The following is a 20,047-nucleotide window of genomic DNA, read 5'->3' as shown; positions in this document are numbered from 1 at the left end:
TTCTAGTTCTATTCTTGCTGCTTTACTCAGGAAGAGATGGTAACATGAAATGACTAGAAAAGACAGGAAAAAAGAAAGGCCAGGAGAGCTAATGGCCTACTCTAATCCACAGAAAGGATAAGTGGCCCCGCAAAATCAATATTAAATATTAATACATTAGAAATAATAAAAGCATATAAAGAAATAAAAAGCCTTATGTAGGTAAAGGAAAAAACACAAAATCCTTTGAGGATACAGCCTATAGAAAGCCATATAAAATATTATTAATATCAGCAAGCTTTTAGATTTCAGATTCTCCCAAACCTGACTCCATAACATGAATATGATGTGTTTTCACTGGAAATTGAAAAAAAAGGTTTTGCCATATATTTAGTAACTTTATTAAAAGAAGAAAAAGATTACAGCAAAAATGCAAGTGGACACGGACTCTGGTAGTGTGAGTCAGACCAAGCCAAACTAAATTAATGAGAAAGCACTCTTTCTTTCATCCACCATTAAGTAAGAATTCATTTTTATTTAAGAAGGCTCATCTTAGCAAATGTTGCCATGGCAATAACAACTAGTAAGCAAACCAGTAAGTTTAGGTCTTGGTCTAGGTTAAGATAACCACGTTTCATTACGACCCTTTCTCAAGTTCTATTTGAGAAATTTCTATTTCACTGGCAAAGCTCCACTTGGCACAAAGTCTTCATTCAGCTTTTATTGAGCACCTACAATATTGTCAGGGATTGTTCTCAAACTTGAAATGTGTCAGTGAGCAAGTGTCCATAAGGCCTTCACACAACTAGGGGTCGGGGCATGGAGAAAAGCTTCAAATTCTCATGTATCTCCACTATGGGCCATGGATGGGTGACTGTAAGATACGGAAAGGCTGGGAGGAGTAACAGGGAAGGAAAGGCCCAAGAGCAGAACTTTCTAATCCCCTTATTTATGAGTATGGCCACGGGTGGACAGAGAATACTGAGCCCTAAGGAATAAGAATTTCAGATGCAAAAGTAGCCCTAGAAACTGTTGTTTTATGACCAAATTTGCCCAATCTAACAAAGTCCTATCTGAGTTCTCAAAGCAGCTTCAGTTTCAACACACTTGCTGCTAAGGTGGGGTCATGATGTGGGATATTAATTAGATTTTTGCCCTAAATGAAAGACAATAAATCTACACTTAGGGATACTTACTCACAGTTTAAAAAGAGAAGTTCTTCTGCCCACTTTGATCAGCTTGTTTTCTGAATACTTTTATTGTTGCTGGCTTAGTGGAGAAATGGGGAGGGAAAAGCAACAATTATCACTGATTTTGGTTGGTGTTTATTAAAATGATTTTTCTTTCCTGTAGACACAGATTCAAAATAAAAGCAATTTAAACTTCTGAGATCTCCTTCTGTCATGCAGAGGACCAGGACAAACACAGTGAGGCCAACCAAAGGTATCAACCCCTTAAACAATGTATATAATCTCTATACAAAAGATGAGTCACTCTGAAATCTGCTGGAGAAATGCTGGAAATGCTTTATCAACATCATGTCTCCACGTGTCTCATTTCTTTAAAATTAAATAGCTTTCAAATATCAACATATCAGGACTGAGATTGCCACCATCGACAACAACAGCAGAATTGCATATCATATCCTTATCCCATTCTTCAGCCCTCAGTGATGCTAAGCAGCAAGCTACAGAAACATCTGACAGCATCAACAGCATACAGGTTTAATTATTTCCCCAATTTGCATTTATATCGGTGAACAAATTGGAAGGCATCAAAGTATGGCACTAAAGAAATTAGTAACACATATTCAGCAGCACATCTTCCATTTTGAGTCTTGTTTTAAAATTGGCTAAGTAAAGGCATATACACCTCCATTTGAATTGGAGATTTGCAGTAACACATGCATATGAAGGGAGAGAGGAAAAGAGGAAAGTAGGAGAAGACCAGGAAAGAAAGGCAGAGGAAAGGAAATAAGATAGAACGTATGGTCGTGAGTCTGAGAGTAACATCACTACATGAAGGAGGTGACAAATGACAGCTCCACCTGCTTCCACAAGCAGAATCTGTCGAAGGTTCTTGACAATACAAAAATGGTTCATGAGACTTTTCATCTGTTGCTATTGTCACTTATCATACTAAAAACATGTACAAAATTCTAAGCCTTGGTCTGTCCAAGATGGATAGTACCAGGAAGTAAAAGATGTCACCTGCTATCAAGGACTGTGCTCTGCTTAGAACTCTGCATTGCAGTCCATTAATCCACAGTATTTTGGTCAGATCTGGTCTGTTTTCTCATACTACTCATAATGTCTTAGAGATAGTCTTTTTTATTAGAATATCATCAACCATTTTTTTTTTCATTTTTCTAGTGTTTTCATTTACTTAAAGGGCAGGAAAGATGGGAGAAGAGAAGAATAAAATGGTAGAGATTTCGAGGGGAAAGAACATGAAAGGAATAGTATTTTATTTTCCAACAAATCTACCCTAGAAAAGGTAGTAAGGAGACTTTGAGAAAGAGTGCTGATTCATGGACTTCCCTTATTATTATTATTTTTTTATTTCAATATAATACATTTAAGGACATCAATGTACTAAAATGTTTGGTCTGTGAAAGAGCAGAATCATTAGCACCAGAAGGAGTCATGGGGCTTGTATATATTATTAAACCAATGATTGTTACTGTTGGTCATGGGGTAAAGGTTTCATTTCATTTTTACATCCCAAAGTTCTTGAAAGTGCCTGTGGACAAGAGAAATAACACTTTTCAAAGTCTCCGTGGAGTCATCAACACGCACCACAAAGACAGTACTTGGCCTTCCCAGTTTTGGTTTATCTGGTAGACAAGAAAACCAGGGCCCCCAGAAGCCCTAAAGAACAGCCCCCACATGCACCCACTGACGTGCAGGAGGGGTCCCTACAGTACATTTCCCCCTGGACTGTGTTCAGGAATGCGCTTTTACTTGCTTTTTGAAAAGAACAAAAGCAACATGCTCTGCAGATCATGGAGCGTCTAGCGCAATTTTCTCCTTGCTCCAACTCCTGACTGCGAAAGGGTGAAACCATTGTATGTTCTGCTAATGCTGGCCTGCGGACAAAGCCTTTGGCCTGCCATGCTGTGTAAGCCCTGGATCCCACAGGAGTCAGAGGGTCTAAGAGCGGGAGCCACAGTCATCACCAGATCTGCCCAGCAATTCAGGGCCCATCAGGGCAGCTGCTGATTCCTTTCGCTTCTCCTTGCATCAGCCTTCAGTTGAAATTACAACAAGTCAAATAGCTGATGCTTTTCCCTTCTCCAGGTAAGGGCGAGGATACATTGTTTACAAGCGTGTTCTGCCTGGCTTCACTGATGAGGCGGCACGCTAAGTCAAGGAATAGTTTCTCCACGTTATCTGATTCCTTGGCCGAGGTCTCCAGGTAATACATGTCCTGAGCTTCTGAGAATTCTTCAGCTCTCTGCTGGGAGACCTCTCTCCTTTCAGCCAGATCAATCTTATTGCCTGGAACAGGGATAAATCAGAGAAGGAACCATCACTTGACTTTTTACAGGCTCAGAGGCATCAAAATGCAATTTCAAATCTGAAGTCAAATCAGACAGATGGGCAAGTAAAGCAGAGCAAATGTGTCTGTGATTACCGGAATGTTTATTTTAAAATATCAGTGTCGTGTGTAACGGCAAATAACTGGAAACGCAAATGACCACCAGTTGGCCACTGGCTTGATGAAGTATGGCACATGCACACAATGCAGTTATTTGCCACTGTAGAAAGCAATGAGGAATATCTCTATATACTGCCATGGAATGAGACATTAGGATATACTGTTAAGCATATACCTGCTATACTGTTCTACATTTTCCTAAGTATAAAAAAGGTATATAATATACAACTGCTTAAGCAAAAGGGATGAAAAAAAATACACACGGGCACACTTACAGACTTAATTTATTTTTTTAATGTTAGAATAAGCCAACATTTTAATTTTAAAGATAATGGTTACTCATGAAAGGAGCAAGGTTGGGGAGATAGGAAAGGATAGAAACTAGATGTCTCTACACTTTGTCTAATAGATTTGACTTCAGAATCTTAGAAATGTTTCACATAATTGTACAATTAAAACTATATAATTAATACAAAATTAAATTTAAAAAGCAATCCCTAAGAATGGAAAGCAATATGAAACAAATGAACCTGTTTATCATGAAATGGTGTAACCACACAGAGAGGAACTATTTCTCTGGTATTTTAACCATGTATCCTCAGTGGTATATACCCTAAGGACAAAAAGAGTTGAAGGAAAAACCCTTGAACTCTTGTAGTAATCGTCCTGTCAGTGGTAGTGTGAGTATTGTTATTCTGTGGCTGCTATACGGGTATTAGAGGATAAAGCAAATAAGTAATTGTGTCGGTGTCATGGTCCTGTGACTTGGGCATGGGAAAAAGGAAAAAGAGATATAAGATTAATGAGGTTAAAGGGGCACCTGGATGGCTCAATTAAGCATCCAACTTCAGCTCATGCCATGATCTCATGGTTTGGGAGTTTGAGCCCCACATCAGGCTCTGTGCTGATAGCTCAGAGCCTGGAGCCTGCTTCAGATTCTGTGTCTCCCTCGCTCTCTGTCCCTCCCCTGTTTGTACTCTGTCTCTCTCTCAAAAATAAACATTAAATTTTTTCAATTAAAAAAAGATTAATGAGGTTAAGTAAAATTTGTACAGTCCGGAATTATAAATGCAAGTATCAGTGTGAATAATTCATGATGGATTTTATCATTAAAAAATGTTCTACCTCTGTTCTCCTGGAAACCTGACAAAAGTGATATGTCAACCATGCTACCTGGCAGCACAGCTTATGATAAAAGTGACCTTTTATCATCAGGTCAAATTCCATCTGGCCTGGGAATTCTACATATGAATTATAAATATCTAGTGGAAAACCACAACTTTGGGCTTCCCGTAGTGTGGTGATTCCTCACTTGAAGAGACTCTGAAAGTCAGGTTTGTAGAGTTGTTACAAGAGAGACTGGCTCCTGTTGAGGCTTCTAGGCCAGGGCAGGTCCATCATGTGCCTGACATGAGTCTTTTTCCTCACCTGAACTGTCCGGAAGGCCCTGGACAGCTATGTGGACTGCTATTGAGGATTACTTCCACTGAAGAGTAATGCCTGATGCTGACCTACTATTAAGCTGTTATTTCCTGTTCTGAATCCTTCTAAGTGAATGTCCTGCCAAGTATGGCCTATAGTAGTCTTGTGAATAAAAGTGCTTAGTGGAGCCTAAGAGACAACCCCCTGTGAGTGCTACAGAATTCAACACACACACACACACACACACACACACACACACATTAGTTCTGTCCACTGAAAAGCCTAAAAACAATGACCAGCTACTAGTACAGAAGATTCTTATCACTTTGGTTGTGGCCTCTAAATATAATTTGCCATTAATAATAAATGTGTGTCTTGAAAAAATGGCTAATTCCAGCTCTGGGGAAGGAAATGCGCTGGTTGTGCCTGGAACCCTTAAACCAGAAAGCAAGTGAGGTCATGTCAAAAGGACTCAGGAGACCATCTGAAGCAGCTCCACAGTTGGAACATTTGGACCTTCAATAATTACAATTGCAAGAGCCTAGAAAATACTGCATATATTTAAATCTCTAATAATACTAAAAATATAAAATTTCCGTAGTGACTTTTGGAAGATAATAGGGAACCAACTCATTATTTTAAAAATTGGGAAATAAAAAAGAGACAAGCAAGTTTTTTTCTTAGCTGTCCTATGAGAACTGTACCTCAGAATATCAAATAGGAAGTATATTCGCTAAGAAAAAAAAAACAAAAAAACTTGAATCTGATCAGGCCTCTAAATTTACCTACAGATCTGCAGGAAATACAGATGATGGAGGAACATGTTAAATGACACTATAGTGGTGAAATAGCAAAATTCAGACATGGAAACTCTGGAGGATTAACATATGCTTTAACAAATAAATTCCAAGGCAGAAAAATGGAGGGATAACTAACATATAAAAGGAGAATTAAAAGACACAAAAATCGGGGTGCCAGTGTGGCTCAGTTGGTTGAGCGTCTGACTTCGGTTCAGGTCATGACCTTGCGGTTCGTGAGTTCGAACCCCGCATCAGGCTCTGTGCTGACAGCTCATAGCCTAGAGCCTGCTTCAGATTCTGTGTCTCCCTCTCTCTCTACCCCACCCTTACTTATGCTCTGTCTCTCTCTCTTTCAAAACTTAATGAACATAAAACAAATTTTTTTAAAAGACACAAAAATCAATTAGAACATATGAGCCTTATTGGGATCTTTGATTTGGACAATTTTTTTTTTTAAATGTAGGAGTCAATCAAGGAGATCTGAACATTGTCTAAATTTCTGATGCTATTCAAGAACTGTTAATATGTTTTAGGTGTGAAAACGGCATTGTGGGTAGGTTCTCTTTCTCAAAAAATCTTTTAAAGATATTCATTGAACTAATGAAAGATATATTAATAGAAGATCTGGAATTTGCTTCAAAATAATCTGAAGGGAAGGGCAGACAGAAAAGAGGGGGAACAGATAAAATAAGATTGACTGTAAATTGATAATCATTGAAGCTGAGATGTGTTCATGGGAGTTCATTATACTGTTTTCTCTACTTTTGCTTATGTTTGAAATTTTCAAGAATAAAAAGGTTTTTTGTTTGTTTGTTTTTTTTAAGCCAGTGCCTCTTTCATACTGAGTGGACTAATTATTTCCCATCAAACTTCCATTTAATTTCTTTAGACAGAATCCCAAGGAATAATGCTTTGGCTCAAGTTCTCAAGGGCTTTCTGTCAAATAGAAAGAAAGCCCAAGTCCTGAGACGGGTGCTTTCAAGTGCTTCATGACAGACATTCTCCAATGTGCAAGAGGGTTTTCAGGAATGGGCATAGAGTACTAGCTCATAGACAGGTGGATACTTAACCCAGCAGCCTGAAAGAAAAGTCCAGCAATTTGTTATAAAGCAGAACATTACAGCTGGACAAATACAGGGTTTGAAGTTGATCCTACATGCTGTGCAACCCTAGGCAAAGAGCTTCACCTTTCTGAGCCTTGGTTTCCTTGTATATAAATAACGAATCATCACGTATAAATTTTCTGATATGATTCCTGGCACATGTATGCTAGCTATAATGCTTACAGAAGTATTTACTTAGCTTATTGTTAACCATAATTTGTAACTTAACAATGTTTCTGAGATTCTCTACCCTGATTTCCAAAATTCAAGTCTTGCTAGAATATATAGTGATGTTCCTTTATAGGAAGTAAACATTTTAACAGCCATATACTATTAACATTTTTCATCACCACAAGAGGAGTTTTTAACCATCAATTCCTTTTCTAATGGGTGTATTTGTCACAAAAGAAAATCATGGGTTGTTTTCTGCTTTTCCCTCATGCTAAACAGGTTCTACCCTCCTACAAGATGAAACAAAGTGCAGAATTTCCTTTAGTGGATTCTTTCTGAAATTAGAATTTTTCAAGTCAGCATGAATGTAAGAAGAGAAAAAATTACCCAAAGTCCATTTTTTTAGGCAATAAACAATTGCTTCAAAAACAAATTCTTTGTCAAGACATGTTTTACTTCTAGACCAGCAGTTTCCACAATCTTGTAACTAGATTTTTTTTAATGTTTAGCAGCCCACATAAATCTCATGGCAGTCCACCTTCTTCCCTAGAGCCTTCATTGACAGAAAAATCAATCAGCAATATTTTCTACTTTACTTTTCTAAACCATTACCTTGGGATACGACCTATTTCATTTTCTCTTCAACTTCAGGAGAAACTGAATGTTGACTGAATGAATTATATAGCTGTAGACTATATTACTGGAAGATACCAGGGCATAGGTATTATGTGATTATAAATTCTCTGATGGCCACAAACCAATTTCCCTCTTCATTAGTCCTTACTTACCCACTAGCACAGTGATGACCTTGTTGCTAGCATATTGTTCTATCTCCCGCAGCCACTCAGGAAGGCAACGGAAGGATTCCTCACAGGTTATGTCATAGGTGAGGATCAAGGCATTGGCGCTTCGGTAGTAACTCTGGGTAATGGACCGAAATCTCTCTTGACCTGCTGTGTCCCAGATCTGAAGCTGTAAAAACGTAAGAGAAAGATCAGGTTGGAGAAGCAGAAAAGAAAGTATTGCCTTGCTTTAGTTTAGAAATGGAAACACCTCACTCAACTTCATGGTTGCTTTCTGCCCTTAAAAAAAAAAAATGCACGTTTTTTTTTTTTTTAATGTGTTGGGTATGCCTGGTTAGGGAGAGAGGCTTGCTTTGTTTTTTGTTTTCTGCTTTTTATTTGTTTTGTTACCCAAGAATTTCTTTTATCCTTTTAAAAAAAAAACTTACTGAGCATTTATTATGTGTCAAGCTCTAGGCATTTTACATGTAACAACTCGATGAAGTAGGTACTATTACCATATCCATTTCTCACATGAAGAAACTGAGGCAGAGAGATTAAATAACTTGTTCAGGGTGTCACAGCCAGTATATTCCAGAGCCAATTTAAGCAGGCTTTGTGGTCCCAGAATTCATGTTCTTGACCACAAAAACATATTACAAACATCAGGATACAGGGCAGACTGTCATTCTATGATAGTTGGCACTTCAGTTAGCAACTGAAGCAGGAGAACATCCAACCTCAACCACCTTTCCCAGTTCAAAATTCAATGCATCTATTAAGATATTATCTTTGTTAATGAAAACAGAAACAGTGCCATGGCGGATAGAGAAAATAATTTCCCTCCACCCCTTTTAAGCACTGAGATCTTGGACAAGTCACTTAATCTCTGGGTTTCAGTAGTTTCTTTAGAAAAAGGAGTCAGTAATATGCAAGCCTACTGAAAGTTCACATTTTCTAATAACAAAGAAGAGAGTAAACATCACTTCTCCCTGAATTTCTCTGCACAGAGCAGAAGGCTGCCAAGAGAACAGCTCTCTAGAACAATGCACAAGGCCTTGAGGAACAACATCAGCAATAGTAAGAATGTTCCCTTCTAAATGCATAAACCTTATCTCACAAAAGGCATTCACTCCCATTAAGAGAACATCATTTCCTCAGGGAACACCTTCTGGAATGTTCAGATTAGGTCAGGTTGCCCATACCCAACCTCCAATCCCCACATATTTCCTCCCACACCCCACCCTGTAATTCTCCCTCATGACGCCTGACACACTCAAATCATTTATTTGTAATAATAGGTTTTTAAAAAATGTTTGTTTATTTTTTGAGAGAGAGAGAGAGAGATAGAGCATGATCAGGGAAGGGGCAGAGATAGAGGGAGAGAGAATCCCAAGCAGGCTCCATGTCATCAGTGCAGAGCCCAATGAGGGGCTCGAACTCACAAACCATGACATCATGATCTGAGCTGAAATCAAGAATCAAATGCTTAACTGACTGAGCCACCCAGGCACCCCAAACATTCAAATATTTATTACAGGTCTCCTTTAATCTTTACAACAACCCAGTGAGGTAGGCAAGTTTATGCCTGCCCTCCACCTTTTAACTGGTTACTCACAAAGCTGGGGCTCGGACTCCAGACCTTCTCATTCCCAGGTGCGGACACATTCCACCACCATGCTGCCTTTGCTCCCAGAGACTGATTTAAATATACATCTGCATCCAGAGAGGATGAGTCAGTTGGTGTCACCCTCTGTTCATACCAGTTTCCCTCAGGAGACTAATGAGGGACTGGCGGTCCCTGCCCCCAAACAGGGGCACAAGGCTCTCCTTTGATCTGAAGTCGCAGCTGCTTTTCATGATGTACATGAAAGTCTGTGTGCTGAAGGCAACCATACAGATGTTATGGCTTTTGCTGGGACAAAAGCTATTTCTCTGCTCTGCTTCAAACCTAGGGACATGGTTCCCCTCTGCCAGGATGTGTCTTAGAACAACAGACTATTATTTTAATGCTACAATGAGCCTTGAGAAACACTTGTTATTGAATTTAATACTGTCAATCATTAGATATCAGTATGTTCTCATGATTGGCACATCTTGAGAACAGCTTTGAGAGTTAAAAACCACTGAAATATTTTCTAGAATAGTGATTGTATGGCCTTGCCAAGATAATATGCTGCTTTCTCATAGGGGGCTGTCTGTTTCTAGCTTCAGAGTTGATTTTTAAGGATATCCATATTCCACTGCCTTCATCATTCAGTTCGGTTTCACTATTTTCTCTACAACTCATTTGTTCCTTTTCAGCATTTCTGCATCATTAATATATGCCCGCTGCTATGTTAGGTACAGGGAGGATCCCAAGACAAATAAAACATAATGCCCAATCTCAAAGAGCATACAGTCTACAGGGAGGAGAAACCTAGAAGAGTAACCATAATAAAATAGAAGATGTCCTATTACAGAGGTGTCAGCAGGAGAGAGTGCCTCCTAGTTTTTGTCTCATGCTGTCAGTATGTTCTCAACAGTTCAGTCATGGGCTTTCTAACCACCTTCATGTCCAGCATGGGGCTACACTGTTTGTCTCCACTCTTCTTTGCACTACTACTTATCTCTATTGTCTCACTGTTTCAATAATGTATTGTAGTCATAGGTGTGCCTCTTTGCTAGACTCAGTACTTTAAGGGCAAGGGCTGTCTCTTATTGAACCTTATACTCCAGTGTGCTTTCCTAACAGGGTACAAGGTACACGGTAGACACAATTAAATAATGGCTACCTGGATGAACAAAGGATTACGGAATCAAAAGAAAGGACTGATTAATGCTGCTTAAATGATTAGTAGGATATTAAGGAAGGTTTCACACATAAAATGTTTGAGCTAGCTGACTGCGAGTTCCTACAGGGCAAAAATGCTTTACCTATTCTTGGTGCATATCATCTACTATACTACAGGATGGATATATGGATGAATGGATGTTCATTGGCTACTGACAATAGCCAAATTATGGAAAGAGTCCAAATGTCCATTGATGGATGAATGGATAAAGAAGATGTGGTGTGTGTATATATATATATATATATATATATATATATATATATATATATGCAATGGAATATTACTTGGTGATCAAAAAGAATGAAATCTTCAGGCCTCTGGGTGGCTCAGTCGGTTGAGTGTCTGACTTTGGCTCAGGTCATGATCTAGCAGTTCACACGTCAGGCTGTGTCATGACAGCTCAAAGCCTGGAGCCTGCTTCAGATTCTGTCTCCCTCTCTCTCTGCCCCTTCCCCACTTGCACTCTGTCTCTCTCTCAAAAATAAATAAACATTAAAAAAAAAATGAAAGGGGCGCCTGGGTGGCGCAGTCGGTTAAGCGTCCGACTTCAGCCAGGTGTCCGTGAGTTCGAGCCTCGCGGTCCGTGAGTTCGAGCCCCGCGTCGGGCTCTGGGCTGATGGCTCAGAGCCTGGAGCCTGTTTCCGATTCTGTGTCTCCCTCTCTCTCTGCCCCTCCCCCGTTCATGCTCTGTCTCTCTCTGTCCCAAAAATAAATAAAAAGGTTGAAAAAAAAATTAAAAAAAAAAAATGAAAACTTGCCATTTGCAACAATGTGGATGGAACTAGAGTGTATTATTCTAAGCAAAGTAAGTCAGTCAGAGAAAGACAAATATCATATGATTTCACTCATATGTTGAATTTAAGAAACAAAACAGATGAACATAGGGGAAGGGAAGCAAAAATAAGATGAAAACAGAGAGGGAGACAAACCATAAGAGACTCTTAAATATAGAGAATAAACTGAGGGTTGCTGGTGAGGTGTTAGGTTGGGGGATGGGCTAAATGGATGATGGGCATTAAGGAGGGCATTTGTTGGGATGAGCACTGGGGGTCATATGTAAGTGATGAATCATTAAATTCTACTCCAGAAATCATTATTATACTATATGTTAACTAACTTGGACTTAAATAAAATTAAAAAACAAAAGACTTTCTTATCTATGTAATATATACCTGACACAAAGATAGTCAGTAACTCTTCTATTTATATTATAATTAATCTCCTAAAATTAAAATGTTGTAGTCTGAGCTTAAAGCTTTGTTTGTTACTCATTTATTTATGATAGACTGATAAAAAAAAGGATAGGAGAAAATTCTACATCTGTTTTCATCCCATTTTCTACTCAAGGTCATTTTCAAAATGCAGACCTCTTTTTCTTTTCTTTTCTTTTCTTTTCTTTTCTTTTCTTTTCTTCCTTCCTTCCTTCCTTCTTTCTTTCTTTCTTTTAATGTATTTGTTTTTGAGGGAGAACATGTGTGTATGCTAGCAGGGAAAGGGCAGAGAGGATCCAAAGAGGGCTCTGCACTGATAGTAGCAAGCCTGATGTGGGGCTTGAATTCACAAACCGTGAGATCATGACCTGAGCCCAAATGAGATGCTCAACCAAGTTACCCAGGTGCAGACCACTTTAAGGAAGGGCCTCAACTTTGCCTTTACTGACTTGGCACTAAGGCTTAACAGCCACAAGAATTTTTCTAATACCTTTGATTTCCTGCCTTCAGTCCTGGAGGCTATCCTAGAAGGAATGAGCCTTAATAGGGGAGGCTGAGGCGGGTTGATGGAAAGTCAGGAAAGAGACCTAGGTTGTGGTGCTGCCCTGGCACTCACCAGGCAGGTGATCCTGCACAAACCACCCGTAGATTCTCTTTTCCACTGACTTACGAGGTTCTAAGAAAGCCTGCACACTACCTGCAAAACGACACTTAAACATCACCAAGAAGAGGTATTCGGTAAACATTAAAGAACAAGGATAAAAGTAAGACAAAAACTCTTTCCCTAGGGAAGTTTGGGCAGCTCTTCCTTCTTCTACTGAAAGACTGAAGAAGTTGCTCCTCATGTATCCCCGTGTTATTTTTTTTTTTTGTATCCATGTGTTAATGAGGCCCTTGGATTAATGTGGTTGAAGAAGGTCATTTATTTTATTATTTTTATTTTTGTTTTGAGAGTGTGCACGCACACACCAGCAAGGGAAAGAAGGGAAAGATGAAGGGAGAGGGAGAGAAGGAATCTTAAGCAGGCTCCATGCCCAGTGCAGAGCCCAATGCAGGGCCCAATGTCACTACTGTGAGCTGAAATCAAGAGTTGAATACCCAACCAACTGAGCCACCAGGCACCACTCTCAGAGCATTATTTTAGATCTTGATTCTATATAAATGGCTAGAAAAAAACTCAAACAAATTAATTAGGACTGCATTTGGAAGATTAAATCTCTTACTGTTTATTTTTTTATTTTAATGTTTATTTTTGAGAGACAGAGAGAGACAGAGTGCAAGTGGGGGAGGGGCAGAGAGAGAGAGAGACACACACAGATTCTGAAGCAGGCTCTAGGCTCTGAGCTGTCAGCACAGAGCCCGATGCGTGGGTCAAACTCACCAATGGTGAGATCATAAACTGAGCTGAAGTCAGATGCTTAACCAACTGAGCCACCCAGGCGCCCCCAACTCTTACTGTTTAAAGGTGAAGGTCTAGGGGCCAGGAGAGGTAACAGGATAGGAACTATGCCGTGGATACAGAGATGAGTAAGACACAAACCTTGTTCTTGGGGAGCCTGTGGTCTCATGGTAGAGTTAGATGTTATGAAAAGATGGATTTTAGCTGAGTATAATAAGCATGTAACAATGAGCTTATGGTTTGTAGAAAATGGAATAAATGCAATACCTAAACCTGGGGATTCAGAAAAAAAAAAGCCTGTTCTTTAACAGTGGGGATCACAGTGGGGAAATGAATATTCACCCCTATTCATTCCCAGGGCTTGGCACATAGCATTTGTGGTCAAAGGAATGAATTCACACATATGTGTGTATATGAATAGGAAACCCAAGCATCTGGAAGTAAAACGCTTGAAACACTAGTTATCCTTACTCAACTCCTAGGGGTGGCCATCACCTCCACTCGGCTGGAATAGTACTTACAATTGGCTCTTCTGCCAATGCTCCCTGGACACACAGTGTCTCCTTCCTACTCCCACACCCTAGCTCCTTCTCCCCATCCCAATGCACTGTTTTTCTGAGCTTTCTGGTTGGCATTTACATGGGTTTCACACCCTGCTTTGTTTTCCAGCACCCCCAGTTCTCCATTCACTATTGTATTTGATGTGGATGCCTCTGCCTAAGGAACCACTTTGAGGAGTCAGGGCTGGAAGAGAAGTGGGATAGCTTCTGTCCCCCCTCAGGAACCTCACCCTAAACACTTCACTGTATATCTCTGAAATGCTGCAAGAGCACCCTGGAGCTTCTCTGCCCTTCCCAAGGCATTTGAAGGCAGGAGTGCAGGTATATATGGGAGAAGGATGCAAGAGACATGGATTCAAACTTGGGATGCTTAAGTGAGATCTAGTTGGAACTCTGATGCCGCAGTTTTCATTTGGCTGTTTATGGGTCACTGCTTCTCACCATGGGACTCAGCTCTGAAAGATCTGACAGTGGAATTTCACTAACTCTGAGGGGCAGGTAGAGCACAGAGCCAACCATCAGCCTCTCTACCCTCTTTCCATATAATTCAGTGTTATTCCACATTTCTTCCCATCACCTTCCTCCTTTCCTTGCTTCAAGGTGACAGGCCTATTGTGCCTTCATCCCCCTCTTTTTGCATAGCAGAGGAGACCCCAGGGAGGCAGTGGATCACCGGCTTGCAAAAGTAGTTCAGATCGCGCCTACCTCCCTTCCTTCCTGTGTAGCCATGGATAAGTTGCTCAATCTCTCTGAAACCTATAAAAGGAAGGTAATTTGCCACTTACCTCACAGGAGTTACGGTAAGAACTAAGTTAAATATGAATGTTAGGTCAATAATATGACTGACATATTAGGTCAATAAACACTACCTCCCTTCTCCTGTTACCAGACATACCTTGGTTCTTACAGGTACCCAACAGTCCGAAGGCCACAGAGAGGAAAAGGGAGATAGTGGATCCTTCCTGGACCCCTCACTTAGAATTTCTCCCCTGTTACAAATAGGATTATGGTGGGAGACACAATAACTCCAATAAGTGATGCATATGACCAAATGACCCATAACCAAAGTGGGCATCAGCAGGCTCTTTCATGGGGCTGCTGTTCTTAAGAGTAAACACAACATCTACAAAGGGAATAGAAGAACTCTGTTTAGAAATAAGTTTCCATGGCTGAGTATATTATTTTCAATGAGGGATTTGATTAGGAGATTTAATAAATGTTATGAAAACACTACTTCCTCTCACATAGCACAATGAAAGCCTCATTGAACACTTAGCATCTTACCTTTACTTTTTCACCATTAATCTCCACTGTCTTAATCATAAAATCAACTCCAATCGTGGCTCCTTGCCCTGGAGGGAAAAGACCCTAAAGAGGAAATAAAGGAAAATAATTAAGCAAATCTTTCAACTAAATGAAATGTTCTCCCCTCTCCCCGCTCGCTATCCATCACCAGCCCCTTCCTTTGGCTGAGTTAACCGGAAGAAAAGAGAACTCTGGTTAGTGTCAGGGGAGCCTTGTTTAATTTGATTTTGTATGTATGTATGAGGGGAGGAGGAAGGAGGGAGAAGGTGGAGAGAGGAATGCTAAAAGAACAAAGAAACTGAAAGGGGGATGAAAAAGGGGGAGAAAGAGGGGTGAAGGGAGAGAACGGAGAAGTGGTGGGGGCCCTGATTTCAAAGACTGAAACAAAAGTCAGACACAAGGGTAAGACCGAGGAACATGAAGCCATCAGGATGAGATCAGGATTGTTAGAAGAGGGGCAAAAAGCATAGTACTCCCAAAGAGGTAAATTCCAGGAAGATTAAAACTGGTTATTGGTCTAGGGCATGGACAGTCACGGGGGTGGACAAGCAACATGAAAAAGCAAACAGGAACTCACTACAAGAAACATGAATGAGATAGTGAAGCTTTTGGATTTCCCTCTGCCCTGAGGGTGATAACAATTTCCCTTAGTGCATTGTACCACACATATAGAATTCCATGAGATCAGGGCCCATGACACTTGGAAGATAATCACAGAAAATAAAATTCAGGGAGAAAGTGTAGTAGGAAGAACATTAAACTGGGAGTCCGGAGGTTCTCTGTGTGGTCCTAGGCAAACGAGTCCCCTTCTCTGGGTCTTAAATTCAGTGGGTTTGAGGCTGATGCAAGCATTTCAAAAGAAAACAAGGCAAAAAAAAAAAAAAAAAAAAAAGCGGTACCTCAAACTGAAAGGTGAACTAGAAAGATACCATTTTAGCGAAATTACACGTACAATGTGCGTTACTGGTATACAATATTTCCTAGAGGCTCAGGGAGGGACCTGGAGGTGGGAAGGAATTTTATTAAGGAAGAGCTCTGCACCTAGTCCCATTCCCTCTCCACTTCTATTCCAGAATTGCTAGAAATTAAAGTAAAATAGACTTTATTAGCTCTGGCAGCTAAGATTGGGGCATCTTTAATTAAGTCTATTCCCTAACAGGAGAGTTCTTTAATTAAAGTTTGAACTTAGAAGACTGAGCTTCAAACCCATAGAAAATATTCCATTGCATGTCTGCAAAAGATGTAAATATAAACATTCATAACTTTACTTACAAATATTGAATCAATTTTCTTCTTTTTTAGTTTGGCTCAAACACAAGGCTGCCAAGCTTCAAGTTTATCACTCCAGCTGTTTTGCTGTCTAATAAATGCCAAAAAAATCAAGCAGATCCTTCCCAGCATCTCCCCCATCATTTTGTTCCCCAATTCCTCATGCCTCAAAAACAGCTGAATCCAATTCATTTTAACTGCCTACCAAATAACAAAACCAAACATAATCCTCTCTAGGGAATGTTACTTTTGGGAGGAGTTAAGGGTCTGGGGCATGGGGTGGGTGTAAAAAGTAGAGAGAAAAGAAAGGGGTAGTTGTGCTTATTGGTAAAAATTAATGTTCAAAAATGGAAGCATTTTACCTTTAATGACAAAGTTTAAAGACAAAAGCCATATTCCTATGGTCTCAGAGGTTAGGACACAGAAAATAAAAATGACCAGGCTGAGAAGCAGGAGACCTGGGTTCTAATCCTATCGTTGCCACTAACATGACGTATGATGCTAAGAGGTCCTTTGTCCCTGTAGACCTCAGTTTTTCATCTGTGTTAGGAGAGGAATAGGCTGAATAATCTCTAAGGGATATTTCAGTAATAAAACAAGGTCAAAGGAAATTTTGATAAAGGTACCAAAAACTCCTCTACAACTCTGCAGTCTTGTCCTCCTGCCAAAAGCAGAAAAGATTACCGTTAGGCGGAAGTAAAACCAGTTGGAGTTTCCAGTATAACGCCACAGCGGCTGACTAAGCCCAGATGCCTGGTAGCTTCTTACTTTTGATTTCACCGGGCCCAGACTTAGTAAAAAGCATGAGTTCTATTCCGTGTTCATTTACCATGGGAAAATCCCTGGCATTTCCAAAGGTGATTATGCCCCAAAGCCGTCTGTGTTATCCAATCTGCCTCTCCAGTTCTGCAGAGAACCACTGACTGTCAGAGCTGGAAGTGGCCTCAGAGATCACCAGGTCCCTTACGTGTGGCAGGGAGGCCCAGCAGGGGAGGTAACTTATCCAGGCCCACAGGATGGGCCAGCGCAGAGTGGGGACTAGGACCCAAGTCTCCACACTCAAGCTGGTGCTCTTTCCAGGGCATCCAGCTGTCCTATGCCTTAGCACAGCTAGTCTCAGCTTTCCCAACTGGCATTTTATGAAAAAATGCAAGATGCCTGCATCATAATCCTGAAAAGGATGCCGTTCATATTTTTTCAAGGAAAATACAAAAGAAGGCCAACTTCAGAATGATTTCTCACTCATTTCTGTACAAAAACAGGCATATAATCTCTGGCAGTAATTCTCAAAAGGGCAGCAGCCCTGATGGGAACTTGTACTTAGATCATACGATAAGGACTCAATCCAGAGGGAACATTTAATTTCGTTCAAATAGTCCTTCACTGTTCTCATTTCACTCCCATTTAATAGACTTAAAAACATCAGCATATTTGGTTCTAAACCAAAATGACTCACTCACTTGCCTAGGAGGATGTGAGAGGGCATAGGCAAGGGATTGATTGGCTTAATTTGTATTTGAGTTTTTAAAAAATTAATATTTAGGGGCTCCTGGGTGGCACAGTCAGTTAAACATCCGACTCTTGATCACGGTTCAGGTCATGATCTCACAGTTTGTAAGTTCAAGCCCTGCATCGGGCTCTGCACTGATGGTGTGGAGCCTGCTTGGGATTCTGTCTCTCCTTCTCTCTGCCCCTCCCTTGCTCATGCGTGCACACTCTCTCTCAAAAAATAAATAAATAAATAAATAAATAAATAAATAAATAAATAAAAAGAAAAAAATGTTTAATTAGTATTTAGGTTTAGTCTGAGGTCCAGATTCATTTGGTTAACACGTTTAGATTGTTAAGTGATAATCTATTTTTAATCTAATAATCTGTTTTGAATAGCACACCAAAAGCAAAACCACTTGCCCCTTTCACAAAGGAAGCAACAAGAGTGTGGGAGGACTGATTGGTGCACCCAGAGAGCCATGCTCCCCTGAGATGGTTTCCAAAACTCTGACCTAGGCTACAAGAGCTGGTACACAAAGGTCACATTAAGAACCAGCAGCCAAGAAGCCGGCACTGGGACCGCTCACCCATCCTCTTAGGCTGGGCTGAGAAACCCAACTCTGGACTTCCAAGTTCTCTTACCTGAGTGAATCGTCGGACTAGGCACGTCTTCCCCACACCAGCATTGCCAATTAAAACAATTTTAAACAGGAAATCATAATCTTCCATACTCATTTACACAGCTGCAAGGCAAACACAGGCAAGAGTGAGATGGGGCCTGGTCAGACTTGCCCACAGAGCTCAAGCTGCGCCAGGCTCGTCTCCTCGGGAACAAGGGATCTGACTCATTCGAAGAGCAATTTAATGCTCTTCAGTTTAACGGTGATCTTGCCAGTGAGACAGGAACACAGGTGTCTGGTCACAGATGAACTTTATTCCTTCGTGGTTACCTCATGCCACAGAGCGGAAATGATACCAATGGCCTTTCACCTGGTAACCTTTATTCTGCTAAGTCGTCAGGTCACAGGTCACTCATGTGGCAAGATCTGTTTTCTTTCAGCATGGAAAGGAGATTACAAACCCATGTGCAGATGAGCTGGGAGTGCAAGGAAGCAGGGACAAAAGAGAGCCCATCCAAAGCTTCTAGGTGGTTTATGCACATGCGGTATGTGCCTCTGGGAAGAATGCCAAGTGACTGGGAGACTGAATGAAGGGAAGGAACTAGGAACAAACCTCTCAGTCCCCGGTAAGTCCTGGATGTCTTGGAGTCTTAACCGAGGGAGTTATCGCCATCTTCCCCTGCCACCACCGCAGAGCCTCCTGCCAGCCAGGCTGACACCGCAGTACCTTCCAAGGTGCCTGGCTCCTCATTCCTATGGGCTGTGGCATGTGTCACTCCCTCTGCCCGGAATCCCCTCCCTCCTGCCCTTTCTGTGCCACCAAGTCAATCCTGTAAAGCCCAATGCAAGCATCTCTTTCTCTCTGAATTTTTTGCTGCTCTCCTCCAAATAAATTGAAACACTTTCATCATCCCTCTGTCCTAAAACTAAGTGTCTGCTTCATCCTTGAGGGAAGGGATTATATCTTTTGGCTCTATTTCCTAGCCCATGCATGGGACAGTTATATTTAGTAAATGTCTACTCTGTAGAATTAAAAAGTTAATTAGTAGGCCTAATGCTTGAGTGTAGGCCTTAATTTCTCCAACTGTGCTGAAAAGAATACTACATGCTGTGTCTACTTCAGAGGACAGTTGTAAAGATTTTTTTTTTTTTAACTGTACAGAAGAGTCTTGGTATCCACAAAGCTCTATCCTGGTGAAAACCATTATAATCTATTGGGTACCTACTATAGCACTGGGCTAACCATGGTAGGAAACAGAGATGAGACAGGCTCTGCCGTGGAGACTAATGTGAGAAAAGTCAAACAACAACCACAAAATCAAATATATTTCAAACCAGCAGTGAAGCTCATTTCATAAGGTGCAGGAAGAGCAGACCTGGTGGACTCCGGAAGAAGAGGAAAAGGACACCCATTGAGCCCATGAGGGGAAGGGTGCTTGGG

At 40.7% G+C, this 20,047-nt stretch overlaps 1 protein-coding gene across 1 annotated transcript; it reads right to left on the bottom strand.

The window, feature by feature from the left end:
• Positions 1 to 524: 524 nt before the first annotated feature.
• RAB30 (RAB30, member RAS oncogene family) lies at positions 525 to 18,726 on the bottom strand. The gene is made up of 4 exons (XM_047071159.1): positions 18,629 to 18,726; positions 15,206 to 15,289; positions 7,924 to 8,107; positions 525 to 3,479 (listed from the first exon to the last, which is right to left on the bottom strand). Exons 1-4 carry the CDS (start codon positions 18,719 to 18,721, stop codon positions 3,229 to 3,231), a joined length of 612 nt encoding a protein of 203 aa, XP_046927115.1. The 5' UTR covers positions 18,722 to 18,726; the 3' UTR covers positions 525 to 3,228.
• Between the last annotated feature and the right edge of the window lie 1,321 nt (positions 18,727 to 20,047).

Source organism: Lynx rufus, unplaced genomic scaffold (genome assembly GCF_022079265.1).
Source record: "Lynx rufus isolate CCGP_SWC_20201006 ecotype Redwood Valley unplaced genomic scaffold, mLynRuf1.p SCAF_9, whole genome shotgun sequence".
Taxonomy (NCBI): Eukaryota; Metazoa; Chordata; class Mammalia; order Carnivora; family Felidae; genus Lynx; species Lynx rufus.
This window is presented reverse-complemented; position numbering and strand designations above follow the sequence as displayed.

Excerpts from the sequence above, each read along its gene's own strand:
- RAB30 (XM_047071159.1), bottom strand. The coding sequence starts at position 18,721 with ATGAGTATGGAAGATTATGATTTCCTGTTTAAAATTGTTTTAATTGGC. Across the intron at positions 15,290-18,628 it reads TAGTCCGACGATTCACTCAG|GGTCTTTTCCCTCCAGGGCA; the intron begins GTAAGAGAACTT and ends TTTCCTCTTTAG. Across the intron at positions 3,480-7,923 it reads GGTCATCACTGTGCTAGTGG|GCAATAAGATTGATCTGGCT; the intron begins GTAAGTAAGGAC and ends TCCCTGTTCCAG.